The sequence below is a fragment of the Python bivittatus genome, unplaced genomic scaffold, assembly GCF_059951505.1.
Source record: "Python bivittatus isolate LINGU-HERP-01145 unplaced genomic scaffold, Pbiv_v1 ctg000220_np1212, whole genome shotgun sequence".
NCBI lineage: Eukaryota > Metazoa > Chordata > Lepidosauria > Squamata > Pythonidae > Python > Python bivittatus.
In genome coordinates, this window is record NW_028277048.1 from 21,120,996 (window position 1) to 21,137,775 (window position 16,780).

Consider the following 16,780-nt stretch of genomic DNA (forward strand, 5'->3'; position numbering starts at 1 on the left):
TTTCCTTCTTAATTCAATGCTGTACATGTAGCAGAAGTCCTGATTTTTTTTTCCAAAGAGTTCAGACTGTTATCCAAGTCAGAAGCTTGAGCCCAATGTTTTTCTTAGTTGTTACTTTAAGCAAGATACCAACTGTTCAAAAAACAGCAAGCTGTTGCAGCTGAGATACATTCGTCTCTGGAGAGACAGCGTTTTCATCATAAGTGATGTCAAGTTGGTTAATCTCAGACAATTAGACAAGGCCAAGGGAATCCATCTGCACAAGGATTAATTATATTCACAAGCTTGTTTAATATTCAGGAATACGGAAAGCCTCTGGCCCAGAGCTGAAAAATAAAGTCCTATCTGTACCAAAAATAGAGTTTCCACCATTCCATTTTATCTTATTGCTAGCAAAATGCTGTCTACTGAGTTGGCAGTGGAAGGAACATGCTTTCTGCAGAGTTTTCTGGAGGTACTTCAATGTATTTCCATACCTTGCGCACCGTCGTATCATGTGGTTGCCTGCTTGCCTGCCTTCCATGGGGCACCTCTCAATGGGGAAGGGATTTCCAATTATAATCCCTGAAATTTCACTTGTGAAATATATTTAAAAGAAGAGACTTAAACAAAAAAGATCTCTGGAGATCAGATAGCAAACCACTCAATAAAACTGTCAGCTGAGTATGATGTGGCAATGAAACAGACTCTTTGCTTGAAGGTATTGGGAAAGGGAGTGAAAATAAAACTGAGAATAATATAATACATCTATAGTGCAGTTTCTAGAATGGTAACTGTGTTGGCCTGTTGCAGCAAAAACAACCGGGAGTTGCATTTCACCCTACAAAATAGCAGTTCCGTTGTAGCAGGGGCTATGATCCATGATAGATTAGTTTATGATAAATGTTTGGCTTAAAAATATTGGGAATTCTTTGTGGTGGTAGTGGTGATGGTGGTTTTAATCTCTGGTGCAGTGCTTTTGGGGTACTGTGCATCGACCTGGACTGGCATCACATTCATCCCCAGAATTGTATAGAGACATGGTTCCCCACCTTTGGTCCCCTAATACTGAGCCACAATATCATTGGTGGAAAGTTAATCAATGGTTTTGCCAACCCCCTGTAGTGTTTTCTCTGCCTAATTTCCCAGAATCCCTCTTTCTACTTCACACAAAGTTGTGGTAGTGCCTTAACAAATTGTATTACAAGGCATATGGTTTCATGAGTTGTAGCTCACTTCATCAGATACAGTGAGATGGAATCCCTACCAAATAGTGATAGTGATCAAAAAGGGTTATTGCTTCAAACTTTATTTGTAGGCCCCCTCCTGACAAGGCAGGGGTTCTTTTGCTGTCCTTTAATAGATATAAAACCAATCCACCCATCCACCTGGATAGACATGGTAAAAAAGCATTTCAGCGTTTCAGAAGTCATGATGGTAATGGAAGCGTTGTTGAAATTGTAACATGTAATTTCTGTGATACCAGTTCCATGACCTTGGCATGTAATTCTTTCAGTCGCACGTGTCATTTGAACCTAAATAAGTCACAAGGTTGTTTCTTTCTTGAGATACTCACGTGATCCCCAAAGGATGATGTCTGCCTGGGCTCCCCAAGCCCTGTGGCCTTTTGATCCTGCTTTGCAGTTCGTTGGTCAGCTCTTTCACCAGAACTGGAACATGCAGTTTTCAAAGTCATAGCAGGTTCATCTTTGACATTTTTCTTTTTCATTAGATCTTTGACCTCTGATACTGTCGCCTGAGACATCTTTTAAAACTGCCCATCTAGGAGATGGGAACTTTCCATGCCCTTCAGCCTCAAAAGCAAATCAAAGTTGGTTCTCTCTCTCTCTCCCCTCTCCCTATCCCCGCCCCCCCCTTTTCATATGTGTTGGGTTGTTTGGGTTCAAATGCAGTACATAGTATAGAATCAAGCTATGAAACAGGGAATCTCTTTTTTTTATCCAAAGTAGACTCAATAGAATGGAAATAAAAATACCTAGGTAGCCTACTTAGCTTTAATTTTTAAAATGTGTGTTTATCTCTTTATATCTCTTTATGTCTATACTTTTTAATATTCTGTTTATTCATGTAGATAGATGGTCAATGCTGTCTCTTTTTCCTTGCATGACTTTATTGCTTTTCAAAGCATGTTGATTCTGTCTTGTTTCTGCCTCAGCTGGCAACTAGCTTTCCTTAAAAATCCAAACAAACAATCATATACACGCGCATGCACATTTTCAGGTGCAAAATACATCTCTCTGCATTTTCCCCTAACATTTTGTATGCCATTTCTTTAGTCCACCCATTTTATACACAATTTTCTCTCAGATAGGCATTTTACATATGTTTTTTCAGTTGAAGACCTATACTGCAGCAATTGGAGATGTTCAGAAATTCAAGACTAGTTTCATTTCCACTCCTACCTGAATACAAGAATGGCAGATTCAGCCAGGTCATACTCAGATTGGTATATTTTCTCCCCTACCCTATTTATTACATTTATTAGATATAATATAGTATTGTGCTATATCCAGTTTATATGAACAAACATCTTCCTAAAACGAAGTATATCAAAATATGTTGTTTTAGTTGTCATTAATTAATTAATTAATTAATTAATTACAGGTTTTATAGCCTTTCCCAGTCAAAAGACTCAGGGTAGGTTACAACAAAGTAAAAAATAAAAATAACAATAACAATCATCCTCACCCCGCACATGGACACCACTAACGATCAATTAGGGTTAAAGGCTCAGTGGAGCACAGTGATTTTTTGGGTGATCTTTGAAATACCATGAAGATGCTTTATTGCTGATAACAATAAATTAGAAGCAGACAGAGGGGAATCACCATTTCTCCACACAACTGCTTTGTCCAGCTGGGTTGGAGGCTTTGCTTTTTTTTCTTCCTCGTGGAGTCTAACAGTCCTGTATGGCAGGGAAGGGAAGCACCATCACAGCTTGGTAATCTGATGACTGGCTGGGACAACCTTCATCCTTCTTCAAGCCCAACTGCCCTGGGAGGAGAAAAAACAGGTGCAAGTGCTCTAGAGTAATGGTCTACTCTGGACCTCTGGAGCCCATTTCTGTCATAGCTGGCCATTATAGGACTAATGGCATAGGAAAACTAGGCCTGGCTTTGTGCATCTGATGAAGTGAGATGCAACTCACAAAAGCTTATGCCTGTGAATAACATGTGTTAGTCAGAAAAAGTATACCCAGACTCCTCTTGATTTTTGCTATCATGGATTAGCACAGTTTTCATCCAGCAGTGTTTGTGCTCCATCCTGGCCATGAAGTATCTTTCCATGGAAGATTGGCGGCCACTCCTGCAAGTGATTTCAGAAGAAAGGGGAACTGGGGTGCTGATGGCAGTAGGGCAGTTTTCATCAAAGCTGTACAATCATATAGTTGCTGACTGGATAGACATCCCAACATGAACATGGACTGCTGAAATCAGCCAGAAGAGCTAGCTAGTCCATAACACAGACTTCTGTACTTGCATGGCCCTGATGGAGGTACCACTTGCCTCCAATATTGCCTTGGACTGGCTCGGGAAAAAAAAAATCAGATAATAGGTTAATTCAAATTAAACCTGAAACTTTGCTCTTTATGTAAAATAAATATTCAGACCATTATTCTCAGCAGGCAAGAGCACAGTCTCGTCTTCTATGACATACCCCTTTGCTTAGAGAAATTCCTTATTTTCCATCTGTTTCAGATACCAGTCCTAACTATGGAAGTGGATACTCGGGGGAAACTGAGACCCTCACAACTTTCAGCTGGGATGACCAGAATGTACGCAGGGTGTTCATCAGGAAGGTAAGGTCAAAGCAATTAAAACCAAACCACACTCAACCCTCAATCAGTAGTGAGGAAGATCAGCAGGTTGCAAGGGCTTAGTTCATTTTATGCAAGTCAGAAAGAAGGCCAAGATCAAGAACAGGTTTCAGAACAAAGACAAAGCATCAGATAGAATCAGAATCTAAAGCAAATTCCAGAAAAGAGTCCAGTCATGAAGAGGAGCTTCAGAAATCGTAATAAACTCCAAGGCCCATTGGCTGCTAAATGAAATCAGAGCTCTTAAAATTACACTCAATCCTCAGCCTTCAGGCCATCTAGAATTCTTCCTAAGCATAAAACTCTACTCCAGTGTGTACTTTTACGCATGCCTATTTCTTAGTTTTAGATCTGGATCTTCAGCTTCCTCCAGTTTCTGGGGCTTGGTAGTATTCCAGCTAATTCTGGTGAGATGTTCCTAGCCACAGGAAGTTTGAGCCTGGAATTGTGTCTTCAGTTAGATTCAGGACTGTTAGGCCTAGGTTCAGGACTTTGTAGGCTGAGTGGCTTTCTGGGAGATTCATAGCATATTCCCTACTGAGGACTCCTTCACAGAAGGTGGCACTATCACCCATGGATTTCATCATCCCAAGATTCTCCATCACATAAGCAGCCCCTTTATGTGGACATCTGTACACCTGAACAGCCCCTTTATACCAATATTGACTACATGGCCCTTATGGGGATCGCAGAAAATGACCATGTAAAGAAATTATAATGTGTGAACTCCCCTGAGAAAAAAAAATGGGTGGCAGAACTAGGTAAATACGGTCTGGCTTGCTTCTTAATTACCCAGACCTCACAAAGAGAATAATTGCTGAGCATTAACCAGGCTGATATTTATCCTGTTTCTTTGATATTAGGTTTACAGCATCCTTTTGCTTCAGCTCCTTGTTACAGTCAGCATTGTGGCTATCTTCACTTTCTGGTAAGTCTCTGTCCTAGCAACCCTGCCTAGCAACAAACCCTTTGCCCCGAGTTCCTTTTCTGGTTTGCTTTTTTATTTTTTCTAGTGATGTTACTGCTCCCATATTCTCATACTCTGCATGTGTAAAATGAGGAACTAACCATGTAGAATTTTCTCCTAAATGTCTTCTGCACTGCATGACTCGACTATGTTTTATTTTAGTGCATGTCTGAAGCATTAAAGAATGCCACTTAGAAATATTCACATCATAGCATCCCTTAAGGGAGGTATTTTTAACCAAACACTAAAATCCAAATTTGTATTGAAGACTGTTTGTAAGTCAAATGTGGTGATCATCCTCTTTTGTGTTCTATGCTAGCCATGACCAGCATCAATACATTCTGTTCCTAGCATTGCAGAAAAATAGGCAGACAGGCAGGCAGGCAGGCACTGTACTATTTATAAAAGGATTCTTAGAAGGACAATTCAGACAATCCTGAAATTCCTTGTTTTTTTCTGAATTTAATCAGGCCAGTTGCTAGTGACCTCGACCTGAATAAGGTTGCATTGAACACTTTTTTCAAAAGTGTATCTTCAGGCAGGCTGCCTGAAGCTAAGTTATTAGAAGTGGTAAAGCTACAAGGTCAGTTAAATCAAATTGCTTTTAGCATCAATAATAAATGGACAACACTCGAGCCCATTCAGGCCATTTAATCAACTGTTCTCTGAAATGAAAAGCAACTTCTTTGGATCAAAATAAAATAAAGAAAACAATGGCTGGTTGTGAGGGAGTCTCCGCTTCTGTACAGACTGTGCATCAAGCTGAGCAGCAGTGGACTAGAGGGATTAAAGATGCCTGATTAAAGATTTGAGGAACCTCTGCATCTTGACATATGGTAGCCTACAGCTATCGGACGTGGGTTGCAAAAATCCAAACGACTGGTGGATGGCAGCAAAGAAACAAAGAAAACTCTCTCTGCTGCTGTTTAGTATCATCCATACTTCTGCAGCCCAGATTTGGTAACTCTAACATAGGAACACAGTCTACAACCCTACCTCAGGAAGCAAAGTGCCTTGCAGTAGCCAGGCATTGGAAGTAAGCCAGCCTCATGGCTGCCATGATATTAGAACTTGGGCACCAAGGACCAGAGCCCCAGCTCAGAAGAATGAGCAGAAAGATCCCCAAATGCAGTGTGGTTGCCTTGCCATATTTCAAAATCAGTGAAATAATTTGCTTTTGAAAACTCTCCTGCCCACCTAAAATTCCAGCCATGCTATTTCCACCCCTTCCTAATATAGCAGCCGGTATTAGCTATTATACCGGATACTAAGAGCATTCAAAGCAGCCTTGACTCGGAGACAGTAGTGTGGTCACAGCTGGCATGAGCAGCCCAGAGCATTGCCAGACATCCACATTAAATGCTATGTTCCTGTCTGTGAGCTAACAGAAAAAGATGCAGCATAAATTGCACTGCCTTAATTGCCAATTCCTATTCGGTCCTTACTGGTATAATGCAGAATAAGTTAAAGAAAGCGATTAGTGGAGTTCCTGGTCCTTATTTCCCTTCTAGCATCAGCTAGAAGAGGGGAGAATACCACTGATCAGTCCACTTAACATGTAGAAGGTCAAAGTACAAGGCTAAGCAGGTATTTTGGAGCAGCTGGTTCAGCCACCTGTCAAACGTGGTGGCTAAACAGGTTGCAGATGTAAAGATGCGACACATCTTTTATCTCTCAGCTGGGTTGTTTCTCTACTTGGGTCTAGCTCTCTTCTGAAAGACCACCAAACCCATTTCCAAAACTAATCCAGCTGATAGGTCACAAGTATGGAGGAACAATCTAAAGTGTGAGGGAGCCATCAATAATGAGCCAACTCTGTCTTCAACTGTTGCTGCAGGGAATGGCTGGCGAGGAGTGGCTGTGGCTAGAGCACCAGGAAGTGGCCTGCAAACTAGGCAAAATGGTGCCTTCCTCCCAGTAACAAAAAGAGTAAAAGCACACCCTCACAAACTCCTTTGTCAGTGAAGCAGCAGAAATACACTGATTGGCAACAGAACCCGCAGCACGCAGCTGGCAGAACTGGGCTCTTTTCCCGATTTAACTTGACCTGGGCAGGAGAAAATAGGTTTCAAAGCCATGCTTTAAAAAAACAGGTCTAGCCTTCTTTCCAAAGAGCTCTAATTTGCGTACATTTGGACAAGCCCTTCAGAACGGGTCAGTCAGGCATTGGGCAGAGAGAGATCTGGATGGCAGCCTGGTGTCTGTCTCTCCTGCAGTCCCAGCCAAAATGGCCAGGAGGGCAGTGGCCAGGAGGGCAAGTGGCCAAACATTGACAGGCAGATCTCAATCCCTCCCCATGTTATCCACTGCATTATCAGGGAAGGACGCTGGCTGTTAGAAGAAGGAAAGAACTACTTTAAAACCAGAAAGGCTAATATGATTTTAAGCTTCCTCTGCTGTGGTCTGGGGATGATGGCCATGTTATATAACTGGAGTTTGTTCATGCTTAGCAGGATGTGAGGATGAGCCCTAGGATTAGCAACTATGCTCAGAGAACTGGGGCAACAGTGAGGAAGGAAAGAGGAGGAATGAAGGGAAAGAGCAGTAGTTGGAAGGAAAGCTGATGCCTTCATTCTCCCCCATCCAAACTATTGAGAAATCAGGTTCAGGGATCAAGGGCTCTTGTTCATCCAATCTCTCCCGTTTTTATTGCAGTGAACCAGTTCAAGGATACATCCAAGCAAATCCAGCCTGGTACTGGGCTTCCTAGTAAGTACAGATTTCATCTCAGAGATTATGTATTTGTCAGCCATCATTGTAAGTGTGGCACCCTTTAGGGCAGCGCTTCCCAAACTTTTTCCTTTATTACCCAAAACCCTAACTTTGAACGGTCACTGAACGAATGGTCGCAACTTGAGGACTACCTGTATTATAAAAACAATATAATTGAATGATCTTTATGTCATTTCAACAAATTAACACTGGTAATTTCATCAATTTTCATCTGAATAGGAATACTTTGGGAGATTTTCGAATATATTTTAGTACATGTGGCAATCTTTAAGTCAATATAAATGTCCCTGTTGTGATTGGGCAGTGGGTTTGTGTGTCATTACCCAAAGAAAAACCACTTTTACCCAATTTTGGGTCATTTGCCCAAGTTTAAGGGATTAACAAAATTACCCTATAGCTTCATTTCATTTTTTTTTTTTCAAGGAGAAGGTGACATGGACTGGCCTAGCCAACCAGGATCAAAGTGTAAAAATGGTCATAGCCAATTTAATCAATTTTTTTCTGTGGCTGTATGTTGTTTGAGGAGTTCAGTCTGGTCACCATGTCTACATTCCTTTGTTTACTCTGCCTCTGTACTCAGAGTCATCCATGCTCAGTGGTTGAAATGGGGGAGGGAGAAGGAGGGAGGGTCCTCAGCCACATGTCCCCACTGTTTTTGTTATTCCGTATTTTGCTGCAGATTCTTTCTTTTTTTAAAACAAGGCTACAGGACAATTCTGCTTTGACTAAAATTAGCAGATTTCAGAGGATGGAGTTTGTGCTGTTCATTATGCTCCCACACACCTTTCCTCTACACATACTTGGGCCATGTCTCTCGGATTCTCTAGAGAAAGGAAGAGGATCCTGCCCATCTTTATCGCTGTCTTCTCTGATTAGAGGCCTAGGAAATCTCAGACCTGCACATGTCCAATTTGCAGAGCTGGCCACCTGTTCAGAAGCCAGAGAAGAGGCTCAGTGAATAAATAAGTGCAAACAAACAACGGGGCACAAATCATGCCAAATTCATGGGCCAAAATTAGAGAATTCTTTAAGCAATAACAAGAGTAAGAACTTTAAGAAAGGATAATTTATTTAAGCAAGGTGCATACCTACAATCTTTAGTGCTGTTATTAAACATTTCAAATATTCATGCAAGTTTGGGAAATCTGGGCCCTCAGAGCTGCAACTACTACCATTCCCATTCTATATGGAAAAGCGATGCTGGGAATTGTAGTTCAGCAACATCCTCAATAATCCCTTGACCTCCCCTCAGATGGGAGACTTGAAGAAGAGAAGTAGAGTTTTCATCAGACCAGCTCATATGGAAGAGCCGGTTCTCAAGATGTTTTTGTTCCAGGTTAATTTGGAGGTCAAAACCCTTATATTGCATAAATTGGTCTTGCAGATCCATCTCCACAGACAAGTGTTTCTCCATGTTTCCCCTAATTGCAAATTTAGATGCAGACAGATGATAGCTGGGTAAGAAAATGCAGATTCTGAGATACCAAAGGAAAGTATTAGCTTTGCAGTACAAAAGAATCTTAGAAGGAAAAAACTAAGTCCAGTGATAAATGAGCATGCTGGGAAAAGAAAAGTGGGAAAGAAGAAGAATGGAATGGCTTATGCTGGAAGAGGACATGTTTTGTTTTGCTGCAAGTCTCCCTTTGCACCATTTCATGTCCGTTCAGGTGTTCAGTGGAATCAGTTCCTGTGATGACCCAGGAATCCCAGAATCTCATGGGCAGGGCATTCCACTCAGCCACAGATTGAGACTTCTGTCCTTGATGGCCCTGTGTGCAAACTTAGAATGCCAGTACCATTGGGGTGGTGGGCTCTTTGCCAGCTTTGAAGCTCTGGCAGGTACCCAGATTGGCCACAGTTCAGCTGCTGCCACGGTCAGTTGGCATATTCAATTGCCGGTCATCAAGGGGAAATCAAAGATAAGGAAATGAAGTGATCAGTATGGATAAGAGGCATCTAAAGTGGTAGAGAAAGCCCAGCAGGAAAAAGCTATACCAGCCATGAATTCATTATCAAGGTACAATAGCAGCAATAGAAGATGGGGAATTTCTTTTCCCATGCCTTGAAGAGAGAATTCAGGCAGGTAAGCTTCTTTATATACATGCAAAAACACTTCCCACAAACAAGGTTTTCTCTCCATTTCCCAAATCCCAATAATATTCTATTCTTCTCCGGATAGGTTTTGGGGTGGGGTTGGGAGGAGTCAGTCAGACAGGAGGGTGGGATGGGACAGAGCACTAATAACTTGGGTTGCTGGCTGCAAAAGCAAAATCGTAGCAGGAGTAGCTTGCGTGACAAGAGGCGCTGAATTTTCTTGTTCTGCAGAACTATTCAAGGGGCAGTACCTCTGTCCTCTTCTACAGGTGCCAACTTTTCAGATTGCTTTGATTCTTCAGCCTAATGGCATACCACAGCCTGACTATTGCAAATGTAACTGGAAACCTGCCTTCCCATTAACAAGCCGATTTCCTTACCAGGCAGACGTTGACTGTCTGGGGAGCAGTTTAAGGTTACATTCTATTAAACTTTATCTCGTGGAAAAATACTGGCGGAATGTTTAGGTTCTCTGGGGAGCGAGGGTTAACCTCCTGTTCTCTTTTGAATGAGATGCCTTGGGTTGCTAATAAAGCTCCATTGCATTTTGCTAGTTGGTTGCAGTACACGGATGGCCTTTTCCCACCCCTGTTAGAATTGGAGTGGGGAGGAGGAATTTCTGTTTTCTGCCCCTCCAAGATGGAGTCTGGATTTCAACATAAAGCTTAAAGGACTTTGAAAGTATGTGCCAAATTAGCCATCCACTTTAAGGCTAATTCTCTTTAGGTCAGTATCTCTATTGGGAGATATATATATAGAGAGAGATAATTATAAATATATAGATGGATATGTGTGTGTGTGTGCCTTCTAGTCAGTCTTGACTCCTGATGGCTGCCTGGACAAGTCCCTGCAGTTTTCTTGGCAAGATTTCAGAAGTGGTTTGCCATTTAACTCCTTCCTAGGGCTGAGAGAGAGGGACTGGCCCAAGGTCACTCAGCTGACTTTGTGCCTAAGGCAGGTCTAGAACTCCCTGTCTCCCAGTTTCTAGCCTGATGCCTTTAAACACTGCACCAAACTGGCTCTCTATATAGAAATATAGATATTTGCAAGTGCACGTCTGACAGTCTTTTGCCACAGACTGTCAACTGATCATGGGAATTGTAATCTAACACTTCTGGAAGACACCTGAGTATGGGAAGCTTATATAAAAGTAGAGTTCTAGAGCTGAACAAATATTTTGAAAGGGGTATTTTGGAATGCACTGGCACAGGTACAACATGAAGCTCCTCTTTCCAACTCATGAAAGCAGCCATGTCTTTTATCAGCCTTGTGCAGCTGCTCTAGAAGCAGGTCCTGGCTGTCTGTGCCCTGGTGAGTGTAGATCTACAGCATTTTCTTAGGGCTGTGTGGGCACATGGATGGGAGACACTGGGAACAGCTTCCAAAGCACGGCTTTTCAAACTGCTAAATTGTTCCATTTTTGAGAGACCCGCTTCCATGGGTTCCACGGCATCTCTTTCAAAAGAATTGTGCTGCCCTAACATCCACCTATTGTGGAACAGTGCTGACTCAAACTGCAGACATTAAAGTCCTGTGCAGAGGAAAACCTCAGCAGAACTGGCTTGGGGCACATAAACTGGAGGAGACGGCACGTTATTTTCTCCTCTACCATAACACAAGGATTGGACTTTGTCTAGGATACTGTATACTTCCAAACCTGTCCCTCAAATATCTGTCATCCTTACTACAGAAAATGTGCCATAATATTCACAGCAGTAGAGATCGGCCTAGTAATAAAAGGCAAGGTGTGGAAGCTGGGAAGGGCTTGTATAATTTGAGGCATAGAAATATGCTGGTCCCTTCCCCTTCCTGGAATCTGGTATCAGGGCTGCGACTGGGCTCGGTGGACAAAATATCTGACTTGGTATTAGGCCATTGTTGGATCAGAGGCTGAAAGCAGCTGTTTACTTAATTTTATGGGAGAAAGCACAGAGACGTATTTAGGGACACCATTAGGGAGGGGGCTTCCTGATCTTGGTGACACCAGCCTATTCATGGGCCTTCTCCCTTTCTTGCAACTATGTAGTTTCAACCTGAAATCTGTTTTACTGTGCTTTGTTCTGGTGATCACAGTAGGTTGCAATGGAAATGTTATAATTACCATTGCCTTTTTAGTGTACAAAGAATCATTATGTCCAGTATTTATATAGTACTTTTTTCTCAGAATTTGTTCACTAATGATCATCTATGAAAGAAAGAAAGGAAGAAAAATGCTTCAGATTCAGAGCAACAAGAGGCAGGATTCCCCCTCCTCCCCTTGATTCACTCTCTTTCTCTCTCTCTTTTCTCCTCCAAGTGCTGTTTTCTTTATCACCTATTTGATCCTTGCCTGCTGCTCTGGACCAAGGTAATATTACCCAAGAGGTTTGGACTCTATGTGCTGGGTCGGTCCTGTTTGGGGAAGAGGCGGTGCTATTGTGGAGTGTGGATAGAACGTCATGTGAGCCAGTCCCTTTGGCCTGTCTGAAGAGCCAGAGAGGGCCACCTAGATTTTTATGGGTTTGCTTCGTTCTGGGGAATAGAGCAGAGGGGGTTACAAGGTTTTTGTATTGTTATTGGGCTAATTAAAAATGCAACAAATAAATTATGTTCACTTACAGGTGAACAAGTTGAGCATAACAGGAAGAACAAGAACATAGACAATACGAGTCTTCAGATGAGCATCAGTTTTCAAAATAGGTCTAGATTTTTCTTTGCACAAGCTCTCCTTTGCCTGCCAACCATAAAACTCAGCCATCTGCCCCTTTGGGGGCTGAAACAAAAATGTCCAAATGGTTTCTCCCAAATCCTCAGAGTAGTAGTTGAATGCATTCAATGCATAGTAGCCACCAGCCATCAATGCTCTTTTAGAACTACATCCTGTATCCATTAATGCTCAGTGAAGAAATGCTCCCATCTTTTAATTATTAAAAAGTTTAAGTCATCATCTTTTCATCTGCAAGTCTAGGATAAAATCCTCAGTTCTAAATGGTTAAGATTCAGGACCTCTGTTCTAACAAATCCACAGAAATGATTCTAGGAGGGGGGAAAAAGAGGATGAAAGAAGGAAAAATTCTGGAAGGAAAAAAAGGAAAAAACAAGAACAGCTTGACATAATGAACATGACTAGCTCAGATACTATCTTTCAGTTGCATCAAAAGACATTTCCCATATTTCAGTGCTTTGTCTTGGTATTTCATGATGGGGGAAGTTCTCTACTGAATATGTATACATTACATACATTAGATGTTATACATTAGCTTGGAAAGGAAAGGGAAAGTTCTTATTCACCTGACTTATTCACCTACCTTGGTTGAAAGAACTGATGTATCTCAATGCCTTAATATCTTGGCTAATATTTGATCCAAATTAGGCTGGTTAGCTTTTCAATCAGCTCTAGCTGCCCCTTTAATGGCTGCTCAGCTCCATCGGCAGCTATTAGGAGGTGATAGTTAATTTTCATGCCATAAAAATGCTTCACCCACTAACTCCTGCACCTTAGGCTTAATCGTAATTCAGGTGAAGCTGGTGCCTTGATATCAGGCCTTTTTGTGTACTAGAGTTCCTGCAAAATTGTACTTGCTGTGGCCTGATGGCTTTAATTGCTCTGTTGTTCTTTAATGATCTTATTATGCAAGTTAATGATATACAACTTGCCTTTCATGATGATGCACTTTGGATAACCAAGTTCACTCAACTCCCTTTCATTTAATTCACAGGAGGTACTTCCCATGGAACCTGATCCTCCTCAGCATCTTTGTAAGTAGTACAGCCAGTGCTGGGACTGTTGCTCAGCCATGGGGGAGTTTTACCGCACACCTCCCCTCTAATCTGTAAATTCAAAAGGCTAAAGGGTTATCGCCCACCTATTTTAAACCACAAGTAATCATGGCATGCACTATTAGTGACACCCATACAATGGATCAATAAGGGATACATTGTCAACTCCTGAAGATTCCTGATTCCTGCTCCTCATTGTATTGCAGATGAACTGAGCACATCAATAGTGGAAGAAAAATTAACAGGAACAGCAGGAGTTTCATCCTCAGGACTGTGAACCTGGCCTGCATGTAGCTGTCTAAGGTGTCTGTGCAACACCTTCCTTAACTTGCATAATTACCTAGTTATGCACAAGTCATGCCTCACAAGTCCAGGTCCAGCATGATAGCCTCTTAGGAGGACCCCTGTTTTGTCCAAAAACTCCTTTACTCTCTTCCCTTATTTTTCCAACAGGAGATAAACAATAGATGGTTATAGGATATGGTAGACTACAGAAAGTGGTCTTCCAGCTTAATTGTGAATGTTTGCCTTGGATAGGCTCAAAGAATGATATCCTTAAACAGTTTTACATCCTTTTTCCTTTTTAACCTCCAGCTTTTGTTTCTGCAATAACTAAATATCTTTATTTTCAGACTCTGTCCATGGCCTACCTGACAGGAATGCTCTCCAGGTAAGTCCCCATACTAGGCACCTGAATAACTTGCTGTGTGTGTATGTGTGCGCGTGCATGCGCTTATATTTTTCTCTGACAATTTTTCTGTAATCACTACCTCTGAAAATTGAGCCATACATCAAATATATAACTTGATTCTGATTTCTAGACTTTCTAAAACCATTGTTTTTCAGTTCCTCAACTGTAGCCCAAATCTGAAGCCAATAATCAACTACATATAATCAGCCACCTTTTCCCAACAGGGTTGAACATCATTTGTATTGTATCTCGAACATTAGGGAATGTGATAATATTTATTTAACCTAGCTGGCATGTAGTAGCATTGATGCAGGATTTTTTTAATAGATACATCAAGACACAATACTCTGTTTTCAGAACTAAGACCACCCTCTTCCTGTAGTATTTTATCCCAAGATCTTTTTCATTTAAGGAAAAGAAAAGAAAGTTAGACTCAGCATCAAATGAACTGCATTTGTTTGACAGGTAGGGAAGACAATCTGATAGTATTGGCAAGTTTGCCACCTTGAGTTGTATATGAAAAAAAAGGCGGGATAAAAATCTAAAAAAAAAAAAAAAGATTAAGTGACTGGGACAGAATTGCAGGCAAACTCACCAGTTTTCTCCTAAAGTGGAATCCTTTTCTGGTTTGCACAGAAGCTAGTAAGAAAGAAAAAACTAATCATAAAACCCCAAACACTAATTCTGTACTTATTTATTAAACTCTCATTTTTAATTCCCAATAAAGGCGCTCATTGTTTGATATTGGTTGGCCAAAGCTTTAAGATTAAGAGCATTTCCCCTCAACTGAAAGGAAAGGGAAAATATTACAGTAGTTATTTTTATTTTTGTTCTGTTAATTTTTCTTACTCTTTGAAATCATAACTGTAAAACTGTTTTATAAATTGAAATTAATTTAACAAGTTATTCATATAACTGGCAGTGAACTCTACTAAATTATAGGACTTTTTTTGGTAGACATGTATAGCATTGTACTGTTAGTTTACTAACAGCGAAGTAAAACTGCTCAGTCTCTCTATTGCAAACTGGCACATATGATCAAGTTTGTTTCTGGGGCCAAATGGATGAGAACGGAGATCATGGTGCCAAGGCACCCACAACATTCCTAGATGGCTTATATAGATCCATTTTGTAAAAACTGAAAATGATTGAAATGACAAGATTACCAAGCCTCATGATATTTTGAGGGGATTATGCTCATTTTAAGGTGAAATCCTGAGAACCTTTAACAATCTTGAAAAATTGTCAGCGATTTTTAAATGGATGGAGTACCTATACATTGCCTAAGATTACCCGGTAGAGTCTTTAAAATGGAGTGGATTGCTAGCTTACAAATTTGTTTTCTATCCTTTTCCTGTAATAATTAAAACCATTTTTTTCAGGGAACTATATCTGTCTCCTTGATCACACCTCTGTGCAAATGGGCAAAATAAATCAGCCCAGGAACAGAACATTTGCACGATTGTGTTTCTAATTTATAACCTCACGTGGTGCATAAAGAAGTAGAAAGGAAATGGTAGCAGAAGGACTGTCCCAATTTTTAACTCCCCTGGAAAGACATAGTTTTAGGAAACCAAGAATAGGCTGATAGTGTGAAACTGCTGTACAGTAGCTCTAATTCTGCCCAGAAATGAATAGAATGGGGGTGGGGGGAAGATGCTAGAAAGAATCTTCCTCTTCAGTCTGTGTCTGGTCTGGGTCTTGTATAATCCTCCCTTTGTTTCTGCTGTAACAATCTCGTGCAGCGCAACATCATGGATTTCCATTGTTCTGTATTTATCAGCCAACCAATGGGGTGGGGGGTGGGGGGTGGGGAGAGCAAATGGGCTGTGCGGAGCAATAAACAAAGCTGTCACTCAAGCACAGCATCCCAGAGAACCGAACAGAGCAATCACTCCAATGCCTCGCCTCCCTACCCAGCAAGCTTTGCTGCTGTTGCAAAAGAAGACAAATTGCATGAGCATATCTTTCTAGAAGCACGTTCCATTAAAATCAGTTAGGATTTCGGCAAAAACACATTTAAGGTTGCAGTGCCTGAATGTAACCCGTGTTTCTTAGTAATTATTTGATTAGATCTTGACTAACACATTCTGCCCATTTTTCATCTCACTTTAAAGGCTAAGAAATATTTGTGGACATCAATAACAAGTGGGAAGTCCTACAAACATTGCAGTTTGGAATTTTTCTATTGTTGATTTCAAGCCACTCCCCTCTATTTGCCCTACCACCCCAAAAAGATAAGCTGTAGGGAGCATGGCCATCCTCACTGGGCTGTTTTTGGTTATCCCCCAATTTAAGCTTGCCCCCTCCCTCTCTCCCTCCCTCCCTCTCGCCACTGCTCAGATTTTAGGCTGCAGATGTTACTATTCTGACTATTTTAAGTCACATTCTGGGAATGTGTTGATTTCAACTCTCAAGATTCTTCAGCCACACAGCTGTTACTAAGAAGTTTGGGAATTGAACCTCACACATCTGGAGGCTTGGAAAAGGCTGGCAGAAAGCCTCAGGACATAGAAATGGACAGGCTAGATCAGCTCCTCATCACTAACGATGGCCAACTAGATTATTCTGGAAAGAAGACAGGCCATGATGGTAATTGCCACCCGTTAAAAAAATAGATATAAAAATTAGAAGATGATTCTCCCTTATAGCGTGGTATCCCACCATATGGACCTGTGCATGCAGAAGGTTTCAGGGTTAATTTGTAACATTTCCAATT

The 16,780-nt window shown here is 41.3% G+C and overlaps 1 protein-coding gene and 1 long non-coding RNA gene across 4 annotated transcripts in view; one reads left to right on the plus strand and one right to left on the minus strand.

The window, feature by feature from the left end:
- FAIM2 (Fas apoptotic inhibitory molecule 2) overlaps window positions 1-16,780 on the plus strand; it is a 39,769-nt gene that overhangs the window by 12,740 nt on the left and 10,249 nt on the right. Inside the window, exons 3-8 of the mRNA XM_007420736.3 lie at window positions 3,699-3,799; window positions 4,681-4,745; window positions 7,440-7,493; window positions 11,908-11,958; window positions 13,310-13,349; window positions 14,003-14,040. Coding sequence (XP_007420798.1) covers window positions 3,699-3,799; window positions 4,681-4,745; window positions 7,440-7,493; window positions 11,908-11,958; window positions 13,310-13,349; window positions 14,003-14,040 — 349 coding nt within the window. The remainder of the gene's footprint in view (window positions 1-3,698; window positions 3,800-4,680; window positions 4,746-7,439; window positions 7,494-11,907; window positions 11,959-13,309; window positions 13,350-14,002; window positions 14,041-16,780) is intronic.
- LOC112540724 (uncharacterized) overlaps window positions 2,098-16,780 on the minus strand; it is a 46,061-nt gene continuing 31,378 nt past the window's right edge. For all 3 annotated transcript variants that reach the window (XR_003084803.2, XR_015795691.1, XR_015795690.1), the window contains one exon: window positions 2,098-2,994. This is a non-coding gene — a long non-coding RNA (uncharacterized LOC112540724). The remainder of the gene's footprint in view (window positions 2,995-16,780) is intronic.